We start from the raw sequence: 23341 nt of genomic DNA, 5'->3' as shown, positions 1-23341 counted from the left end.
AAACTTTAAATAAATTGAGTACCCAAATCTCAATTTTTAAATGCTCTACTTTATATAAAATTCTAAAAATTACATTTTTCTTTCCTATCATTTAAGGCAAAAAAATGGTGTGTGCATGTGTTTGTGTCCATGTGTTTGCATGTGGGTGTGCACACATGTGTCTAAATGCTCTTGGATGAGAGTGATTTCCTGACAAGCCCTATTGCACAGATTGGCACACAGTAGGCATTCAGTACATGATATGCTAAGATTTTTTTTAAACAGGTAATGTCTACAGAAAAGATACATTTTTACAAGTAAGCTAAAAGTTAACTTGTTAGCCACTCAGGAAACTTTTAAGATCTTCATTATTCCCTGCCCCCCACCCCCCAAATTTAAGGATATATTAAATTTAAAATTTAATACACATTAAAACATGGAAATTTACCTGTACCACAAGTGTTTTTCTCTCTTCACCCAAGGAATCATCTTTTTCCTTTTCCTTCTTTCTGTTTTGGGGTTTTTTAGATAAAGAAATGTTTCTGGCATCTTTCTGTACTTTTAACTGCAGTTCCTGAGAAAACCTACATAAAAATTACATGTGTCAATAAAATAAGATTGTATGAGACAGATAAATCTAGAAAAAAAATGGTTTTCGAGATATTTATTTTTAAAAATTGAGTATTAAACTCAACTGTGTTATTCAAAACAAGAAATGAGGTAGTCTGCAGAACTGGGAATCCCTGAGAACATTTCAGGAGGTTCACGAGGTCAAAGCTCTCATCTTATTACGAAGGCGACTTCTTTTTCACCATGTTGACATTTGCACTGATGATATAAAAAGCAGTGGGGGGTAAAATTGCAGGTGGCTTACCAAGAATTGCAGCAGTGGGACCAAACTTTACCAGCAGTTATTGTATCCTTCCTAGCCACACATTCTCAGGTTAAAAGGGGTGGGGGGCAGTTTTGTTTAAGAATGTCCCTGATGGAGCAGTAAAAAATATATATATTTATTTAATTAAATCTAAACCCCTGAACATATCTTTTTCCACATTCTGTGTGACAAAATAGGAATATGCGTAAAGTACCTCTGCTACAAATCAAAGTGCAATGGTTGTCTGAAGAAAAGCACTTGTGTAACTGGTTGAGATACAAGCTAAACTAGCCACTTTTTTCATGGAAAAACACTATTACTTGAAAGACTGACAGAAAAAAAAATTATTATTATTATTATTCAGACTTGTGGTATTCAGCAGATATTTTCTTTTAAAAAAATGAACGAAGGAGATTGTTACTTCAAGGAAAACAACTGATAATATTTGCATCAATGATAAAATTCAAATTTTTATGCAAAATTAGAATTCTGTTCAACTTGTCTCCACTACCATGAACTTAGCAGATTCCTAATACTACAGACTTTTCTGATGAGAGAGAATATGACTTTTTGATATTGTATAATGAAATATCAACATTCTAAAGCTCTGCATAACTTAGCAAAACAATATTTTCCAAATGACTAATGCATCATGCTACAAAAGCACGCATGGGTAAAAGGTCAATTCAAAGTGCAAGTTAGACAAGTGGATTTTAATGTAACGGGATAAGAAGTTCATTGGTATGGTTTCAGATTCCACAATGCAAGCAACGTTAAAGAAACTACCATTGTCAGTTTTGGTATAGAATCAAAGAAGAATACCCACAGTAATCTAAAAGGGCTATTAAAATACTCTTCCATTTTCCAATTACATATTTGTATGAGGCCAGAGTTTCTCCACTTATTTCAACCAAAACAACATATCACAAGTAATCGAATGCAGAAGCAAATATGAGACCCCAGCTATCTTCTATTCAGCTAGATAGTAAACAGATTTGCAAAAATATAAAGCAATGTCATTGCCACTCATCTCACTACTTTCTGTTTTGTCAGCTGCTCTGATGCCAGCAGCTGGAACAGCACAGGAGACCATGCCAGCCGCTCTGGCACCTACAGGTTTGGCACATCAAGGTCTCCAGCACATCAGCAGTGTCAGCAGTGTCATAGGACTGGGTGTGGTATGAGTTCAGCAGCAACACGAGATGGCACCATTGCAAATGCATCAGCACCCAAGATGATGGCATCACACAGCTGGTAGCAACACAGAAATCAGTGACCTGAGTGGTAGATGTCACCAGGGGGAGACAGAAAGAAAGCATGAAGGGACTGCTTCGTGAAAACCAAGAGCCCTAATTTACTGAATGCAGGGGACCACTCTTAGGAATACACTATTGCTAAGGGTGAATGGAGGTAGGGTGGTAAATATTTGAGCTCCTGTAATAGTAGGTGGGTAGAGTAATAAGAGAAATACTGTTTGTTACAGTTATGTACTGTTATGGGGGCCTTACTTTAACTCTAGGTTGGTATGACGTAGAAAACACAGTACTGTACCTCTCAGCAAATCCATCCATATGAAAGAAATCATGGTGCAGGAGCTCAGCACAGAAGGGCCTTTTGTCTGGGTCAATATGCAAGCATTTCTGGGAAACCAAGGAATACATACAGTTCATATCAAAGAAAAACTGCCTACATTTACATTTCTAAATATAGAAAATTCCTTTTCACAGTCAATGAATTTTAAACATCTATAATAAATGATAAATAATAAAGCACAAATCTAGACAATGACTACCAATGGTTACTAATATCACAAAAAGAAAGAACACCAGACATTCAGTGTCTCTGGGCAGAAATATACAAACCTCTTATGAAGTAGTCTTGCCAAAAAATCAATCTGATTCTGATCGGGCTCTAGCTCTGCTGTGAGTTTATACAAAATACAGGACACAAAGGAACATATTAAACTACACTATGTGGAAAATTCTAAGGGACAAACAACCTATTTTCTTTAACAGATAAATGGCAAGGTTTAAACAAAAAACAAAGAGATGAAGAAGAGCTTGTAAATTAGGAATCTTAAAAGACATATCAAGCAATTGCGAACTCTAGTCTTCATGCGGATCCTAATTCAAACTATAAAAAGAAATTATGAGAAAATTAATGAAATTTTGAGCACTGATTAGATATTTTACGATATTAAAGAATTTTTGTGAATTTTTAAAATTTAAAGTACTTACAGAATGGAAGGGAAAGAACCTACTCTGTGCTTATTACTGTGCTAGATACTTGACATAGATGATTTGATTTTATCTATGTTCTTTCATTTTATTATAGATTTTATTATATCTTGTTCTGATTCACTGGAACCACTCACTGCCAGTAAGAATGGAAGGGACTTATCAATAAGTAGCTTTAAATGAACAAGAAAAGTCTACAAATAATTAAGGCATTTATAAGTGAAATAATATAATATCTGGAATTTGCTTCAAAATACTCCCCCAAAAAAAGTTGCTGAGTGTGTGGACAGGATAGATGAAACATTTTCCAAATATTGTTAATTGTTGTAGCTAATGACTAGCTCGTGACGGTTCACTACACCACTGCTTTTTCTACTTTCTTTTCTATGTTTGAGATTTCTTATAATAAAATATTTTAAAAGTTATATGATTCTACCATAAGGGATATAAGTTGGACAATATTGTTTTACCTTATTCCCTTTAAATCTCTTCACAGACAGATCATAAAGCTTGTCTCAATGAAAAATATTTGTATCTGTTAGACTATGTAAAAAAATAACAATGTATTATTCTAAGAACTTGTTATAATTAGTTATAAGCTTACTAAGCTTTTTTTAAATGAGTTGTTTAAAGAAGTAAAAAAAGCAAAAAATATCTTGGGTAAATGTTATGTGACCCTGCTCTTTTAGAGATACTTAGTTTATCAACACTTTTGGACAATCCTAACTAATAAGAAATTTTTGAGCGAATAATTCCAAAAGGTCCACTTTTAGAGACAATTTGATCCAGTGAGAATCTCCCTAAAGTCTTCCTCAATCAAATACAAGGCAAAGGTGATGATCATTTAAAAATTAGCTTCAGTGAATCTAGTGGTTAAGCAAAAGCCCCTTTTTAACAATACACTACAGGCCATGATCCTATGCCTTAGACTTTAATATTTTCCTGCTTCTCTACCCTTCTTTTTATTTTCTTACCCTATTTTTCTTCTCTTTTCCACTTACACAAGGCTTGCATTTTAAATGTTAAACATTAAAAACATGTCATTATGAGAATGTTTTCACACTTAAGACTTGCCAGATAATATGAAATGGTTTCTTAAAACAAGCAAAAATTTCAGGTCTTTATCTCTGAAGTCCCTCCATCTCCATGCCCACCAAATAAAACTCTTAAAATGTACAAAAATTTAAACCATCAGAGGAAACTGTTGTCCTAAAAGATCAACCGGACAAGAAAAAACTAACAGAAAATCAAATCTCCATAATGTAAATTCCCTGTCAGAAAGTGCAAAGAAAAAGTACGATTACCTTTGCTAAATCTATCACAACTTCAGGGAGCCTGGGATAGCGTCTTTCAAGAGGAACCGTTTCTTTGATTTCAGGCAACCTTACTCCAGCAAACACAGGATTTTTATAAAACAGCTCCTGATGTCTTGGAATGAGATTACCTGGCAGTGAGAACGGCACATATCTCTGTCATTACGCAGCATGGGACAGGTGGTGTGGAGTAGAGATGAGTGTAACACAGCTTGTAGAGCGGGGACTCTCTCCGCATGCAAAAACAACCGAACACACAGTGTTCTTATTGTGGTGGCGCCTGGCAGCGTTTAGGTGGCTTTGACATAAGTCAACGCAAAAGAAATTAACGTTCTTATCTCAACATACTCATTCAGAAAAGTTCACACGCTACTATACATAGAACTGAAGACGCAAGGGAGTATAGGAAAAGCACAGGTAAAGAACATTGTATAATTTCTTAGATATAAGTACCAGCACTGCATTTCTAACTACAAAGCATAAAGTGCTGACCAAAGATGAAAATATTAATAGTCATATGGTCAGAATCTAATCTAGATAAATAAGTTCCACGCTTTAAGAATTTAATTTTTGCCCAGTGTATCTGTATCTAAGGGCTGATTTGATCACTTTTATCTTTTCTCTCAACTTTAATACCTAACCTAATATAAAATATATATGAAAATTCTGCTATAAGAAACCATTGTATTGTTTATTGAACTTCTAACCTGGAAACTAAAATCTAAGAGTTAAATAACCCTCAAGTAATTACCCATTATTTCTATTTTACAAACTCCATCACCCAACAGAAAGTTGATATTTCAACAAATGTAAGATGACTTTGATAGTCTAGCTTTGAAATTCTGTCCAAAGCACTAGCAACAAAAGTCAGAACTGCAGCAAGATTAAATTACTTTGGAAGGGGCTTCCCTGGTGGCGCAGTGGTTGAGAGTCCGCCTGCCGATGCAGGGGACACGGGTTCGTGCCCCGGTCCGGGAAGATCCCACATGCCGTGGAGCGGCTGGGCCTGTGAGCCATGGCCGCTGAGCCTGTGCTCCGCAACGGGAGAGGCCACAACAGTGAGAGACCCGCGTACCACAAAAAAAAAAAAAATTACTTTGGAAGTCCCTGTGTCTCTCAGTTTGAAGATGAGAAAGAGGGTAATAGATATATAACACAAATGCTTGCTGACCCAAAGATAATATGATCATTTGTATTCTCTCTACATGTGATTTATTGAATGCAAAAGTGCAGAGAGAATGTACAATGTTTGCTTTTTTCTTTAGCGGGGGAGTTGGCAGGAGGGCAGGTGAGAGCATGATTAGGACAATATGTCAGATAGACAAAAGCCAGACTGAGAATGACTGAATATATATATAAAGAGAGAGATAGATGAGTTTTTCCTACTTGCTCCCTACACCCATTCAAAACACGTATCATCTTTAATGTACCAACAGCTTGTAAAATAAATATAAACAAACAAAAACATAGGGGAAAAAAATCACTAAAATTTAAAATGCAGACGTATAATCTTACCCAAACACAACATAATATGATATAGCTGATCGATATCAGAATCTCCAGGAAAAAGGGGTTCCCCCATGAGCATTTCAGTTACCAGACAGCCAATGGCCCACACATCAACAGCCCTGAAAGAAAAGCAATGTGGTATAAAACCTGGCATCCTACTATGCTTACTATGACTGAATCTGTTCTGCATATTACTATTTGGTATTCTTGGTACTGAAAAAAGTAGTAGTAAGCCTTAGATTACTCTACAAAATACATTTCCCTATAAACTTAAAGTGTTAATTTCCAATTTTACATAAATCAAATTTCCAGAAACTTCAATCATGTGACATGAGGGAAAAGACTTCCGAAGACTCAAAACAGTTGTTAAGTATACTTTATTCTGAAAATAAGCCTTCTGGGTTTCCTTTCAGTGGCTATTCATTTTTTGTTCACACATAATTTTGACAAGGTTCCTCAGTCTATCCCACCATACGCTGAAAACAGCGTACCAGAAGGAGAAGGATGTTGCGAACACAAACAACAAGGAGAACTGAAAGCTAATAGGGGGAAATAGAAAAACTGTCTTAAAAATCGGTCACAAAAACTTAAAGAATATTCCGGCATCATTACCATAGGGACAACTACCTTGAAATTGCTTAAGGTCATAGTGGAATTATAACATGGTACAAAAGTGACAGTATGGCGGTAAAACGAGAGCTCAGAGTAATTAAGAAAATATTAAATGAACTGTACTCTGAAAACAGAGAAATTGCAAAAAATATTTTAGAACAATTTCTATCAAAATCAGTAAAACTTCCAATCCCTTCTTCTTTGAAGAATTCATTTATGAAGACGATTTATGTTTTTAAAACTATTCACTCAGTTCCATTTCTACCCTCACCCTTGCCCACGCTACTTTGCCTCATTGCAAGTGTCAGACTTACCTGGTCAATGTTACCTCTCTTTACAAGTGAGAAGTATACCTATTTCTAACTTACTATTAAAAACAGACCACTTACCTTGATTTCCCTACCTTTAAAATAATTGTACTCACACCAACTTGTTTCACAAGAATGTTCAAAGGGGAAGCACCAAAAACGTTTACAAATAACTTTATAAAGTTCTCTGAACTGAAAACTTCCTTTCCGTGTTAGAGGGATCTTTCATCATATTAAAAACACGTTCCATTTTATCAAGAAAAGAGAGTTAAATCTGCCCTCCCCACCGCCCACCTTGCTCATGTCTTACTTGCCATACTTGACATCACCAACCAATAGTTCTGGAGCTCTGTACCATCGGGTTGCCACATAATCAGTATAAACCTCCCCAGGAGCTGCCAGTGTCCGCGCAAATCCAAAATCACATAACTTGACAACACCAGACTGGGAGACTAATATATTCTCTGGCTTTATATCTCTGTGTATGATCTAAGACAAAAAGCAGAGTATGAAATATATTGGCACATCAAGTTAAGCAAACTAATTATTTTTGAGCACCTGTCATATGCAGGGCACTGTTTTTGTCCCTATAGTAAGTACAAATAAAAGCCTATAAAACTGTTCCTGGCTTTAAAGAACCTGGGACCTAGTTGGGAAAAAAAGAACATTTATGCTTAAAATTTTATTTAAACGATCAAAGATATTGGATGAAATATATATTATTAATTACCAAATCAATTGCTCTGATAAGGACTGCTCTCAAGACTAAGAGAGTAAAGCTGTCATTGAAGACTGGGCTGGTCAGGGAAAATTTTTGTGGAAAAGGGTGGGCTCTAAGACAGGTCTTTAACACTAGTATGACCTGGATAAATGTAGAAATGAAAGGGCAATCCAAGTGAGGGTAACAAAAAGAGCAAAAGAGTGAAGATGGGAATAGATCAGGAGATGCTGGGGAAATGTTTTTTCTGGAGTAGAGGTTATGTACTAGGTTTTGCTTCAACTACCACTCTGGGAAGTCTGAGCTTGTGTCAGGGCCATGGGAACCCATGGAAGTGACATGACCAACAGGTGTTTAACGAAGATGTTGGCCATGAACACGGTAAAGCAGAGAGGGGGACTAGAAGTGGGAAGAAGAGCAGTGGGACAACTAGGAGGTGATAAGGGCCTAAACTAGTCTGGTGCTCAAAGGAATGGAAAGGAAGAGGTGCAGTGTAGAAATATTTTAAATCAAGAATCAACAGAATTTAGGAAGTAATCTCAGATATTTTACTTAAACTTGGGAAACTAAAAGAACAGTGGGTCCATTACCAAAAATAGAAAAGTCTGGAAAAAGTTAGGTTTGATTAAGAATAATTAGTAGTTTAGTTTTAGCCATATAGGCTTTTAAGTGGATTTCTGAGTACCCGATTGGAGGCACTCATCAAGCAATTATAAATGTAAAAAGGCTAAAACAAGGTCAGTTGGTTATGATTTCTAAAAGAGAGACTATGGAAGGAGAAAACAGGACACTGGCAGACAATGTTAAAAATTCTAGAGCTGGGCAAAACAAATTATGAGGCCTAGTTCTCTAATATAAGTAAACTGTATTTTGAAATTTTAAAAAATATATTTATTGTAAACTCAGAGGACCAGCATCCTAATTGGCATTGCTGAGCATTTTGCATAAGCTACCAATTTCTATTACATCCTAGACATCCATGGTAAAGGTCACAGGGCCAGCCCCGCATCTATCATTAGCATTTGTTACTTTTATAATCACACAAAAAATGTCATCTAAAATATTTTGTAAAACTGGCAGAATCACTGTGTTAGTTATTTTATACTTTGTGTCATTTTACCTAGAACTGCTTTTCCTTTTTTTAAATTAATTAATTAATTAATTAAGTTAGTTTTGACTGCGTTGGGTCTTCGTTGCTGCACACGGGCTTTCTCTAGTTGCGGCGAGCGGGGGCTACTCTTCGTTGTGGTGCGCAGGCTTCTCATTGTGGTGGCTTCTTTTGTTGCGGAGCATGGGCTCTAGAGCGCAGGCTTCAGTAGTTGTGGCTCGCAGGCTCTAGAGTGCAGGCTCAGTAGTTGTGGCACGTGGGCTTAGTTGCTACGCGGCATATGGGATCTTCCTGGACCAGGGCACGAACCTGTGTCCCCTGCATTGGCAGGTAGATTCTTAACCACTGCGTCACCAGGGAAGTCCCCTAGAATTGCTTTTATATGATTCTCAAAGGATATAAATTTGTTGTGATAGACAACAGAGTAATAGCAGGCATTTTCATATTTCACAACTAGGCAAGAGAATCTGAACTAACAAATAAATGGATTCTTACATGTATGTATCTGTCAAAACTCATTACTTAAAGTTTGTGCATTTCACTCAGTAAATGTTACCTCAAAAAAAAAAAAACTCTGCAAACTCTAGTTAATGACATGCAGAGCTGAAGTATTTAGAGTTGAAGTCTGCAACTTACTTTAAAAAAATGCATAACTAAGACAAATTAATAAGTAGATAAATGGATGAACAGATAAATAAATATGTCATAAAACAAATATAGCAAAGTGTTAACAAGTATAGAATTCAGCGGTAGGTATATGGGTGTCCATTGTACACTCTTCTAAATTTTCAACTTTTTAAATAATTGTTTAAACTAAACACTTACATTGTGACTGTGACAAAATCCAATTCCACTGATAATCTGAAACAAATACTTTTGAGCTAGTTGGTAGTCTAGTCCATTTGGAAAGAGCTCCAAGTCATCAAGAACTGTATGGTCAACAAATTCAAAGACTAGGTACCATCGCTTTTTTTTCTTCCACACTTCCAACAGATTCACGAGATTTTCATGCCTCAGTTGCTGTTATAAAACGAAAAATACAAAATAGTTTTTACAAGATCAAATTACTAGTAACTAGTCACAGTCTAAAAGAGATCTTAGCATAAGAGAAACATAAATAAAATGCATAAACGGTATAAATTGTGAAACTATATTTTGGTTTTTTTTTTTTTTTTTGCGGTACGCGGGCCTCTCACCGCTGTGGCCTCTCCCATTGCGGAGCACAGGCTCCGGATGCGCAGGCCCAGCGGCCACGGCTCACGGGGCCAGCCGCTCCACGGCACGTGGGATCCTCCCGGACCGGGACACGAACCCGTGTCCCCTGCATCGGCAGGCGGACTCTCAACCACTGCGCCACCAGGGAAGCCCTGGTTTTAAAATTAGAGTCAAAAAGACCATACTGCTCTATTCTCCTCTCAGAGAACACAACAAAGCCAATGAGAAAAAGAAATGTAGCTCCATCTTTGATGAAACTAAGAAGGATTTATGACCCCTACCCACAGCAAACGAGGTGGCACTGTGAAGGTCCAACAGGAGTCTAGGAAGATACCAAGAGATCATCTGTGGCTACAAAGCTGGCAGAGCAGAGTTTTCCAAAGTTGGTGACATACCCTGAAAAGAAAAACAACAAAACAAAAACAAAAAACCTTCTTTGGTATAATGAGAACAGGGTTCATAGACTGTCAGTGAAACCATCCCTAGAACTGAATGGCACCAGGGAACAGGAGGAGAGGGCGTCTGAATAATCACATAGGAACTCATTTGCTGGAAACAATCTGTCAGTGAAGCCAAGTGGAAGGCAAAACAATTCATTATGAACAAACCTGCACTACAAGTTTCAGAGAAAGTAAGGATAACATAAGTCAATCCCACACTCAGGCTTGTGTTGTAAGGAAAATCGTTGTGAACCATGGTGGATTCCTGCTAGCCTGGAACAAGACCACAGGTTTTCCTGAAAATGAACCTCCTACAAATAGCTGGTCCAGGAGGGGCTCACTTTGTTACAAGATAAGAAACAATCAAAAAGGAACCGATCCAGTCTCTATTCAAAGATACTATAAGAAAAGAGAAGGAAACACAAATGGCAGACGAACACTCACCAGGAAATGTTGCCTCTTTTTTTTTTTTTTTGGCCACACCACGCAGCTTGCGGGATCTTAGTTACCCGAGCAGGGATCGAACCTGAGCCCTCGTCAGTGAAACCACAGAGTCCTAACCACCGGATCGCCAGGAAATTCGCCGTTGCCTCTTTTTTAAAGAGGAGGAAACTACTAGAATACAGTCCTCAAAATCCTCAAGGAAAGAAAGAATATTTATACCCCAAAAAATTGTCATTCAAGAAAAAGACAGCAGAGAAAATTTTCTGAACATGAGCAGTAAATCCATTAGTGCAGGACTAAGTGTTATACAAATGTGGGTATCACAGTTACAAAATAGAAAGTGAATATTTAAAACCTAACAATGTACAAATGATACTAGCAACAAACTTAGGAGAAAGAAGAGAAGATGCAAACAAAATAAGAGAGTATGAAAAAAAAAAGAGAGTATGTATGTGGATTTCCTTGTCAATGGGACAGAATTATACTTTTAACCTGAAATGTTTAATTATAAGGTCGAATTATATTTACAGGTTTAATGGTAAGCACTAAGATAAAGAAGATAGCTTCTTCAGATGGTGGATGAATGGGAGAGAGGAGGAAACAGAAATATAATAATTACTTTACAAAGGATTAACTATATTATATAACTCTATAGTTATAAAGGTAACAAAAAGTACAAAATAAAACCTTTCCAACAAAGTATAATTTATAATTCCTATTTAATATTTTATGTAAAAGTTAATCTTCTGAAGACTCAGGGAAATCATTGTAGATTAAAATAAGAAATAAAGATTTTCATTTATAAGAAAAAAAAAAACCTTTCCAAATTACCAAAGGAAACACATCCAATGTTTAAAAAGTAATTAGGGACTTCTTCCCTGGTGTCAGAGTGGTTAAGAATCCACCTGCCAATGCAGGGACACAGGTTCGAGCCCTGGTCCGGGAAGATCCTACATGCCACAGAGCAACGAAGTCCGTGTGCCACAGCTACTGAGCCTGTGCTCTAGAACCCACAAGGCACAACTACTGACCCCTTGTGCCACAACTACTGAAGCCCACGTGCCTAGAGCCCGTGCACCACAACAAGAGAAGCCACCGCAATGCGAAGTCTGCGCACGGCAACGAAGAGTAGCCCCCGCTCACCACAACTAGAAAAAGCCTGCGCTCAGCAACAAAGACCCAACACAGCCAAAACTAATTTTTTTATTAAAAAGTAGACTATATAGAAAAATAGTTTTAAAGTAGTAATAAAATACATAATATTATAAATAATAACTAACCCCTACATAGTGCTTACTATGTTCCATTACCTTAAGCACAAAAACCCTATAAAATAGTTGCAATTATTATCCTGTTTTACAGATGAGGAAACTAAAGCACATAGAGGTTAAGTAACTTGGTCAAGGTCACACAGCAATAACTGGTAGAGGAGGATTAGAACCCAGGAATTGTAGCCTCTGTCTTTTCCTGAAAAGATTTCAGTTTTGTTTAGTTCCTCCTTCATGTCCAGAACATCTGCCTTATAAACACACCCAGACCTGCAGCTGACTTGCATACAAAATATTTAGATTTCTTATTCTTAACCACTAAGCCATTCTGACTCTAGAGGGGGAAAAAAAGGAAAACTAAGACCAAACTTATGTTACATCATAACTATAAATGGGCTAAACTTAGCTATTAAAACAAAAGATGCCAGGTTGGATCACAAAGCACTTTCCAAATATATTAAGTGAATTAACGCATATCCATACAATGAAATAAAATGCAGCAGTTAAAAAGAACAAGTCAGGGCTTCCCTGGTGGCGCAGTGATTGAGAGTCCGCCTGCCGATGCAGGGGACACGAGTTCGTGCCCCGGTCCAGGAAGATCCCACATGCTTGCGTACCACAAAAAAAAAAAAAAAAGAACAAGGCAGTTTTATGTCCACGGGTATGCAATAATCACTAAGCTACATTAAGTGGAAAAAAGGCAAGATGCAGGTCAGTGTGTAGAATATGCTGACGTTTGATATATGTACACACACCAGAATTCCTTTGATGGATACAGTTACTTATGGAAGGTATAACTAAATAGCTGGTACACAAAGGTGGCAGGGAAATGCATTTTAATTTTATAGCATATTCATATGTTACCTTTTCAAAAATTAAAATAAGTAGATAAATAAAATTTGTATCGGTGTGTTAAAGATAAACACGCTAAAATTGACAAGAGTTTATTTGAGCAAACATTGATTTGAACTGGGCAGCACGATACTGAAAGAGGTTAGGAACATTCTACTGGTAGAAGCTAAGGGAAAGGGTTTCCCTGGTGCTACAGTGGTTAAGAATCCACCTGCCAATGCAGGGAACACGGTTTTGAGTCCTGGTCCAGGAAGTTCCCACATGCTGCAGAGCAACTAAGTCCCTGTGTCACCATTACTGAGCCTGCACTCTAGAGCCTGTAAGCCACAACTACTGAGCCCTCGCGCTGCAACAACTGAAGCCCGCGTACCTAGAGCTTGTGCTCCGCAACAAGAGAAGCCACCGCAATGAGAAGCCTGCCTGCCACAAGAAGAGTAGCCCCCGCTCGCCACAACTAGAGAAAGCCCGTGCGCAGCAAGGAAGACCCAACGCAGCCAAAAATAAATAAATTTATTTTAAAAAGAAAAAAAAAGAAGCTAAGGGAAAGGCTTTTATAGAGCAGACATGGAAGCAAAACAAGTAAATTATTTGATTGGTTGGTTCCAGCTTAAGTGGTTGCTTTACTTGGGAAAGTCTAGTTGACTGTGACTGGTTGTGCTTAACTTACAATGTCTTAACCTTGAGCATTTACAGGAATTGAGTCTGACTTAGGTTTCCTTTGATTTGTTTACACAGGGTGCCAAGATATTAGAGCCACCTTAGTCTAATGGCCTATTGTTTCACTTGGTTTTTTATTATAAGTACACACACACACACATACAAACTTCTAGTAAACTTAAATTTTAATAGGTATGTAGAGAATTCCCTGGCAGTCCAGTGGTTAGGACTCCACACTTTCACTGCTGAGGGCCCAGGTTCAATCCCTGGTCGAGGAACTAAGATTCTGCAAGCCTCGCGGCCAAGAAATTAAAACATAATAAAATAATAAAAGGTATGTAGACTTTCAGTTTCCTTTTCCACATGTAAGGAGCTTGGAAGTCTCCACTCCATCCTAACAAGTAAAAAACTGAGTAGACTAAAAAATCAACAACTCTTTTTGGATTCATAAGAGATGAGAGGACATCTCATCTCTTATGAGGACATCTCAAACCACCGGCTCCAAGACTCGAGAGACAAACCAGCAAACACAGGGAGTCTCTGCTTCCTGGAACAGAGACTCACGAGGGCAAAGCTCTGTGGGAACCAATGCCAAGGTAGGAAAACCTGAACTGCAATGGATAAGTTACCGGAAGCTCAATGTGGCCAAGCCTGAGAGTTAAAAACTTCAGGGAAACCCTGTCACAGGGGCATCCACATAAAACTGTAAGATGTTATTTCTAGGAGCTCAGCCAAGTTCTGATAGTAAATTTCAGAGAAGAATCTCCTTCAGCTTTCACAGGGAGAGGAATAAAGGAACCATTTGGAAAAATGCCACCGCACTCTGTCCTTAACAAGGCCTGCCCTTGGGGGGAACTAGTTAAGCAGAGCCTAACCAGCTGAGGAAGGGAGATAGCCAACTCTAGCCTACTGTAGCCATCCTATCCCACCTAAGGAGGGGACAAAAAACCTGAAGAACACTTGTAAAGTTCACAGGCTAGCAGCATAGGCTCACTGAAAGACTGAGACCTAATCATGGCACTACCGAACACTTCCCTTCCTCCAACCTCACCACCACATTACTAAAAGCCTATTCGCAGCACTTCCTTTTACCTGGTACATCATGCCCAGCTCTGAAGAAAAAAATTACGAGGCATACCAAAAGACAAAAACCACTATTTGAAGACACAGAAAAATCATCAGAAGCAGACATGGCAGGGGTGTAGGAATTATCAGCCCAAGAATTTAAAACAACTATGATTAATATGCTTAGGGCTCTAATGGGTAAAGTAGACAGCATGCAAGAACAGATGGGCAATGTAAGCAGAGAGATGGAAATCCTAATAAAGAATCAAAAGAAATGCTGGAGATTAAAAAAACAAAAAACAGGGACTTCCCTGGCGGTCCAGTGGTTAAGATTCTGCGCTCCCAATGCAGGCGGCCCAGGTTTGATCTCTGGTCAGGGAACTAGATCCTGCATGCCGCAACTAAGGAGCCCGCATGTGGCAACTAAGAGCTCTCGTGCCTCAACTAAGACCCAGTGCGGTCAAATAAATAAATAAAAATTTAAAAATTTAAAAATTTAAAAAACAAAAGCACTGTAACAAAGTAAGAATGCCTTTGATTGGCTTATTGGTAGACTGGACACAGCTGATGAAAGAATCTCTGAGCTAGAGGATATCTGAGTAGAACGCTCAAAAACCAAAAAGGGAAGAGAACAAGGACTGAAAACCTTCTTAAGCATATAGAAATAGACCAAAGATGATAGCAAGGAATTACTGGGTCAAAATCAATAACAGGAGAACTCAGAGAATTAATCTCAGGACTCAAAGCTGATTTTGCTATGAAGTAACAGATATGGAACTGAGGTTAGATTTTTGTGTCCTCTTGGGACTAAGACGGAAGGAAGAGTCAAGTCTAAATGCCTTGCAAAGGTGGGGTCTTTCAGAAAACACCTCCAGTTTAAGCTGGGACCCTAAGGACTAAATCTTCCCCAGTGAAAATGAATGGAAATGAACCAGTCCAGGCTTCACATCACCTGTACCTTGAATTTGGATTAACATACTAGACTGGGAGCATCCCCATGCACCTGGCAGAAGCAACTGAATATCCTCTCTGGAAGAAGATAACTTTTATCTATCTTAGCCTCAAAACATTTCTACAAATAAATTTCCAGAAACAATATCCAATATAAATAATAATGAAGAACACAGAAAACAAGACACTCTAAGCAAGTACTTTGAACTTACTGAGGAGGCCCTGGGCTGGTAGTGTGCCTGTGCAAGGGAAAATTTAATGTAGATCAGTGTTAACTAGTAAAGGTAGTTAATCCCTAAGAGGGGTAAGAGGAATCCAAGGGATATGTAAAAATATGGCAGGGGCTTCCCTGGTGGCACAGTGGTTAAGAATCCGCCTACCATTGCAGTGGACACGGGTTCAAGCCCTGGTCCGGGAAGATCCCACATGCTGTGGAGCAACTAAGACCGTGCGCCACAACTACTGAGCCTGCGCTCTAGAGCCCATGAGCCACAACTACTGAACCCACATGCCACAAGTAATGAGCCTGCGCTCTAGAGCCCGCAAGCCACAACTACTGAAGCCCGTGCGCCTAGAGCCCATGCTCTGCAACAAGAGAAGCCACCGCAATGAGAGGCCTGCACACTGCAACAAAGAGTAGCCCCCGCTCGCCGCAACTAGAGAAAAGCCCACGTGCAGCAACAAAGACCCAACGCAGCCAAAAATAAATAAATAATTTTTTTTTAAAAAAGAAAGAAACTCAGGAATAATTGATAAATAGTGGAAAATATAAATATTAGGTATTTATCTGAAGGAATAAAATCTTACATAGCGTATACTCAGATCACAGGGCAATTGGGTCAAAAGTAAATAACCAAGGAGAAAAACCTAGAAATTTTCCACATGTTTGGCAATTAAGGAAAATGAGAAAATATTTTGAACTGCTAATCAAAATTTCTAGGATACATACCAAGCTGTTCTTAGAAGGAAAGTTATAACCTTAAATGCATATATGAGAAAAAAAAAACTAGAAATTAAAGAAGTAAGCATATAACTCAGAAGTTTAGGAAAAAGAACTGTAAAATAAACCTAAAATAAGTAGAAGGTATGAAATACTAAAGAACAAAAATTAATGAAATAGAAAAGAAATACACAACAGGGAAGATCAACAAAGCCAAACATTGGTTCTTTCTAAAGATAAATAAAATTGATAAACTTCAGGTTAGACTGATGGGGGGTTGGTGGTGGGAAGCAGTTAACATAGCAGGTCTGAGACTTTTATCCCTAGAAAGTTGGCTTGCAAAGTGAGCCCTTGTTCGCTACCTGGGTACTTGGATTTCAGAAGTGTTCCTTCATTTCCAGAACTGATAAAGTGGCTCACTGTGCAAACAATATGGTTTATGCTGAATACCCACATTTCTTCCGAGAGTCTGGGATTTTGTTATGAGCCAGGCAGGGGGTACCTCTGTGATAAGGCCCCAGGAGAATTCTGGGCACTGGGTCTCTAATGAATTTCCTTGGTAGACAATATTTCACACGTGTTGTCATAACTGCTGGAGGAAGTAAGTGCATCCTGTGTTAATCCACTGGAAGAAGAGTGACAGGTTTCCTCTGGAATTCACCCCACGTGCCTTTTCCCTTTGCTGATTTTCCTTTATATCTTTTCTCTGTAAGAGAGTACAACTGTTTGCTGCGTGCTGTGAGTCCTCCTAGTGAATCATCAAACCTTGGGGTGGCCCGCCAGCCTGTACCGCCAGCTCAGACCTCCCGGCTCGACTGGCTGCGCGGGCGGCGTGGAAGCGCAGAGTCTTAACCACTGGACCGCCAGGGAAGTCCCAGGGCCAGGCTCTTGATGTCGAAAGTGCTCCTGTAACCCGACCCCACCCTCCTGGCCAACCACTGCTCACGCCCCCACAGGACACAGGGGACATGGGTTCGAGCCCTGGTCCAGGAAGATCCCACATGCCAGTTGCAGAGCAACTAAGCCCGTGCACCACAACTACTGAGGCTGTGTTCTAGAGCCCGTGAGCCACAATGACTGAGCCTGCGTGCCACAACTACTGAAGCCCGCGTGCCTAGAGCCTGTGCTCCACAGCAAGAGAAGCCACCACCATGAGAAGAGCACGCACCGCGATGAAGAGTAGCCCCCACTCGCCACAACAAGAGAAAGCCTGTGCACAGCAACAAAGACCCGATGCCGCCAAAAAAAAAAAATAAATAAAATAAATTTATTAACAAAACAAAACAAACAAAACCTTGGGGTGGTCTTAGAGACCCCCAACACAGTTGTTGGTAAATAGATAGATAGGCAGATAAGAGAGAAGCAACATATAATTTTAAAATCATGTTTATATTCATGAGATAAATGAATATTTATATGTAATCTTGTTGTTTACTGCCAAAAAGGAAGAAATTTATACTTTAAACCAAGTTATGTAAATAAAACAAATATAAAAACAGCATTTAAAAAAAATTACTGTCACTCAAGAAACAACTCATTTTTTTCCAATTCAATATATGTGATAACTTACCTTTAGTAGCTTGATTTCTCGCATAGCAATTTTTTTAACCATTTTGTCATCATCACTTTCTAAGAACTTCTTGATGGCTACAATTCTTCCACTATCTTTATTCCTACACTTCATCACCATTCCATAGCTCCCTTCTCCAACCAATCCTAGGTTCTCATATTTTTCCATTTTAATTAAAAACCAGTAGGAATTCTTCTTGCTGTGGAAACCAAAACATAGAGTTAATTATGTTGAGTATATTAATTTCCTTCACCCTCCCAAATTAATTCTTCCACACCTGTTTTCCATATTAGAGCAGACACTGCATCGATGGCTGTCCTGTGTAATGTTTCTGCATCTAAGTTATGTTTTCAAACTATTCACATACATTTCATAATAGACAAGGCAAATGGAATTTGCCATTAACTTCAAATTTAAATTACTAAATGTCATGTTAATGAAATTTCAATATATTTTTAATTAAGATAAAGCAATACTTGAACTATTATACAAAACAATAACAGTTTACTTTAGAAAAACACAATTCCTTTTCACTTTAAGGTAAAAAAGGCACAAGGGAATTTGGTTACAGTGAAGATAAAATTTATTTTTTTACATCAGGTCTAAAAGATCAAAGTTGAGGCTCTTTATGCGCTTTCTAGTCTATTGGGAAAAATATTACCAAGTAACACTAACAACTTCTGATCAACTATTTTTGTTTACTTTTATTACCATAGTAATTAAATTCCTATATTGAACATATAAAATAACAGCAATGATCTCACAGTATGTAAGCAGATTTTTAATAATTAAATGTTAGTGTACCAAATACAGTATTTCAAAAATCTTTTTAATGATTAATCACTATAAGTATGATTATTTGAATTTTGTGTTTAGAATTCTTTTACATCCCATTATGTGACATTTTCTGGATGAAGGCAATCCTAACAAAATCTTTCTTACGTTACTAATAATTGGTGAAGGACCAGCAATCATTCCACTACATATTTTGGTATAGCAAGAAACTTTTCAGCCCAGATACGGTTAGATTTTACTTCATAAGTTTTGATCGCCATGAAATATAAAAGCTAATAAACTACAACTTCAAAGTTAAATTTATTTTTACAATCTGATTTTGAAATTAAATTCCAGAAGCAAAGAATAAACAACATTTCTGTTAATCCCAACATGGTTCTAAAAGTTTTTTGGGGAAAAAAGTAGTCTATTGGTAACTATACATTCAAATGACGATTCATAGTTGAATTTTTTTTTAACCTGACAATATAAAAACACTCATCCATAAAACTTGGTAAGAAAAAAAATTCTTACCTATAACATTAGTAGTGTACCTACAGCAATCTAAAATTAATTTACACAGATTGTGAATTGTGATGTTTTCCTTGCTTCCCTATTGGTACACTGATGACAAAGACAAAACAAATATCCTCTTTGTTCTAGCAAATTGTGATAATCCGATGTATACAATACATTTTCAACAGTTTACATTTGACAATTTAGGGGATATATATATATATAAAATTATTATATAGATTATATATATAGTATATATACATGGAAAGTCAGAAGACTGATCTTTGGGAGGGAGAAAATAAATAAATCCCAGTCAACACCAACCCAATTATTTCATTATTTTACTACCAGCTTTGATAGTAGGTTCTACTATAAACTGTTTACAGAACAGTGTCTCTGACACTAACTTTCTATACATTTGACATTTTAACTTCCATTTAACCTCTATTAACTATTTTTAAATAAAATGTCAGTGTTTGAAAAAAAATTCTCAATGTAATTCTCTCTTTCCTTTAATTTTTTTTCCTTCCACTAAAACAGCATATTTTATTAAGGACTAGACTTTAGGCTTATCATACCAAGGACAAAAATAGCTGGAATCTATAACCTGGATCATTTTAAAGCATTTGCAATTAGTGTCCTCAATATTTGGAAATGCAAAGTGAACACAGTTAAAATTACCTTAAGTATGTCTAAGAGGATCTGAAGCATGTCACAAGCTAACATTCTGCACGTTGACTACAATTGTATTCTCCCACCAACTGCACATTTGGTCACAGCACATTGAACACACTTGTTTTTTCAAGTGGCACTTCCCACAAATACTTTAGAAGTATCAAGGCTTAAAAAGCCTCTTGTTTCCTGAAACAGTTACTCATAAACCATAACTTCTCATGCCTTCTACTTGGGAATGTTAAGGGTTATACAAACTAAAAGGAAACCTGGCCAATTGGCAATGTGGTAGTTCTGGACATGTGCCATGGAAGCATATGGTTCTCATACTAATAATTTAGATAATAAAAAATTGCTATTTTTTATTTTGTTAAAGACAGGTTGAAATCTTTTATAGATAAAAGAACGAGATAATAGAAGCTTTCAAAAGTATTATACTTACTGTTCCTTTTAAATCCTTTGGCGTGGAAATACCCAAAGGTTTTCAACTTGGAAATAAAATTGAGGTAAAATGCATCTCGTTCTCAGGTCTAAAAGATGCTGACTAGCAAACTAGCAATTCTACTGCTGTCGCGATTTCTTCCGCAGACACAGTCTTCCCAGGTGAAGCAGGCAGGGAGGAAGACTGGCCTCAACCCACCGCAAGTTCACACTCAGGAGGACCGCGGCCCGCATGCTGTCGTCGTCAAGGCAACGACCTCACTCTGTCCCCAACCATAGGCACAAAGTCTCCAGTGAGAAAAGACCGGAGTCTAAATGCGTCCACGGCAGGCACCAATACCTGTTAAGGCCAAGGCCTGTAGGGAAGTTAGCTGGGGTGCTAGGGCACCGCCTCCCAGCTCGTAAAGCTCCCGGTCTCTGGAGTCCGTGAACCTGCTCGGCTCTAGCTAGCCCTGGGCCAAGGCGTTGGCCACCAAGCTGCAAGGGGCGGATCCTCACCCGTCCGGACCCGCCCCCGAGTGCGCCGAGCCTCCCGTGTTCTGATTGGCTGGGTTCTGTCATCGCGATCTCTGATTGGCTTAGCGCCAACCACCCATCCAGTTCGCCTGGGGCTTGGCTCAGGTTCTGATCACTGACGCGCAGACGCCAGCATCAGCACACACCTACCTTCTCAAGTAAGGAAGCACCTTTCTGCCTTCACCTGGAGACCGCTCTTCGCGACTGAGGACAACAGGCGATTCTGGTGCTCACGGGGAGGCTAAAAGTGGTGGTGGTTTTGTAGGATTGGGTGAAAATGTTAGGGGGTGACCGTGCAAAGAGCGCGATGAAGGGTTCTTCAAGCTCCTCGGCTGGGCCGGGGAGTGGGCTCTGAAGCCCCTCAACCGGGAAGGTTCGGGCTTGACGGCGATTCGACGCTTCCTTTCCGGTCTGGGCAGTGGGGTCAGTCTGCCAGGTAGGAGATGAGGGTGACAGTCTAGGAGGTGATAAGTAGGCGAGGCAAAGGTGAAAGTAGGTAAATGATGACAGAACTGGCGTTAGAAGGGACCCTGGGGAGGACAGCCTGGGCAATGAAAGTGAGGGAAATACTTGGAGATAACGGAAGGGGAAGAGAGGACATGAATGAAATAAGAGGAAAAGGGCTAAGACGGTTGGGGAACTAAAAGACATGAGCAATACTGGCATATGACAGCCAAATAGGGTGCAGCTGGGGATGCGATGTTTAAGGCACAGACCAACTCAATCCATCATTAGGCAAGACTGGTAGGTCAGAATCATGCACATGCTGAAGTCACACAAGAAACAGGGCTTTCCTCATATTCAAGGAATTTGGGGTTTAAGCCATACCTCTGCGGTAAGGAAGCCTTAAGCACTCAGTTATTTTCATGTTAAATCATAAAAACTAACCATTTTGTAATTCTATTTGGTATCCATAATACCATGATCCAGTTAGGAGAGTGTCCTGGATAGCAGGTATTTATACCCATAGTCAATATTAAGGTATTAATTCCTTCTTGTATACAAAGAAATAAACATTCTGGTTTATAAATAAGCTTTTGTGAGTTTGCTTAGAATGAATTAATCTTCCAGTGCCGGATCACCTTGATCGAACTGCTTAAAATCCAGTTCCTGAAGCTGTAATAATGAGGACCAGACCTGGGACCTGGATATGGAAAGAATATAATTCTTTAGTTAATGCAAGATGTAATTAGCTCTACCCTTAGGTGTGACCACGTTGGAGGGAGCCATGCCCCTTTTAGTTATCTCTATAGGCTATAATAGAATGTGATGAACTTCTTTTATATGAGAAGCAGATTCCCTTTTATAAAGTGGCAAATCGGGGTTTGTTAGGCCTGAAGCTTGAGAAGAATTTTAAAGGTACCTCTAAGCAAAAGGCCCTGAAGTTTAAAATAACCTGTTTATATCCCACAGGCAACCAAAAGGATAAAAACTAAAAACTGGATTTGGTGACTAGATAATGCCTGAGAAAACAATTTCAAAAAGAATTGAGTTTGAAAGCCAGCTGTAAAGGAGGCATAGGGTATTCAAGAATTACACATCCCTGGTGGCCCAGTCCTGCCCCTCAGCCCAGGCCTCCCACAGGAACCAGGTTGTACCATGTAGGGAAGGGGGGATCTATTCACATACCTCAGGTAATAGAGGTGTGCGGATGGGGGAAGGGACTGCGCAGCTCAAAGGCTGGGGGGGCGTGTCATGGGGATCTCGAAAGGCTTGAGGATGGGGCTACTTGGGGGGATGGCGAGGAGGCAACCTGGCAGGGGACAAGTGGGGGGCCCAGCAGGTTGAGCCCCTGGGCCCCAGGTCTGTACAATACGGTTTGCTATAAAACTCCAATCTTCTGTGGGTCGGGGGCAGGGAGGCAGAGAATTACACATCCTGGGTAAAGTCATCTATTGATACATGTTTGGTGAAGAGGAAGTAGTATTATGTAGAAGTGTGATTGGGTTATTGTTTATTTTAAAAAGAAATTTTAAACAAGAAAATCTTTGTAGGGAAAAGGAACAGAGAGAGAGGGGCTTTAAAGAGACAAGAAAAGGAATAATTAATGAAAAACCAAGGACAGGTAGTGAAGAGAAGGTGATAGAGTATGAAAAGGACTTAGCCTTGAAGAAGTTTCTAGAAAAGAGGAAAAACAGAAAAGTGTAGGACAGACACATTAGCTGGCTTAGATCTTCTCTAAAAAAAATTTCTGCAGGAAAAAAGATAATGGTGAGATTGAGGCTCAAGGATATGTGAGCAGAAATTCCTTGAAATAGGTAGTTATGAAAGAAGACACTTTGATGTGAAAGGAATACGAAATAGTAAAATGTGCCCACTTGAGCATGGACACCATGAATTTACAGTGAAACCAACTGACTCT

General features: G+C 38.7%; 1 protein-coding gene across 12 annotated transcripts in view; it reads right to left on the bottom strand.

Moving 5' to 3' along the window:
- The window catches only part of CDKL2 (cyclin dependent kinase like 2), a 35546-nt gene extending 14579 nt beyond the window's left edge, over window positions 1-20967 (bottom strand). For 3 of the 12 annotated variants that reach the window (XR_007477156.1, XM_049709376.1, XM_049709375.1), the window contains exons 1-8: window positions 20804-20960; window positions 18061-18259; window positions 9484-9678; window positions 7143-7321; window positions 5919-6031; window positions 4395-4534; window positions 2405-2493; window positions 428-563 (exon numbers count right to left, since the gene is read on the bottom strand). Coding sequence is in view for 10 of the 12 variants with exons in the window: in XM_049709376.1 (XP_049565333.1) it covers window positions 428-563; window positions 2405-2493; window positions 4395-4534; window positions 5919-6031; window positions 7143-7321; window positions 9484-9678; window positions 18061-18228 (1020 nt within the window). In the remaining 2 variants the exon portion in view is untranslated. The other 9 variants (XM_049709372.1, XM_049709373.1, XR_007477157.1 and 6 more) reach the window with 8 other exon arrangements.
- Window positions 20968-23341: the final 2374 nt, after the last annotated feature.

The sequence above is a fragment of the Orcinus orca genome, chromosome 4, assembly GCF_937001465.1.
Source record: "Orcinus orca chromosome 4, mOrcOrc1.1, whole genome shotgun sequence".
NCBI classification, from domain to species: domain Eukaryota; kingdom Metazoa; phylum Chordata; class Mammalia; order Artiodactyla; family Delphinidae; genus Orcinus; species Orcinus orca.
Note: the sequence above shows the minus strand (reverse complement) of the source record. Positions and strands in the feature narration are given on the sequence as shown.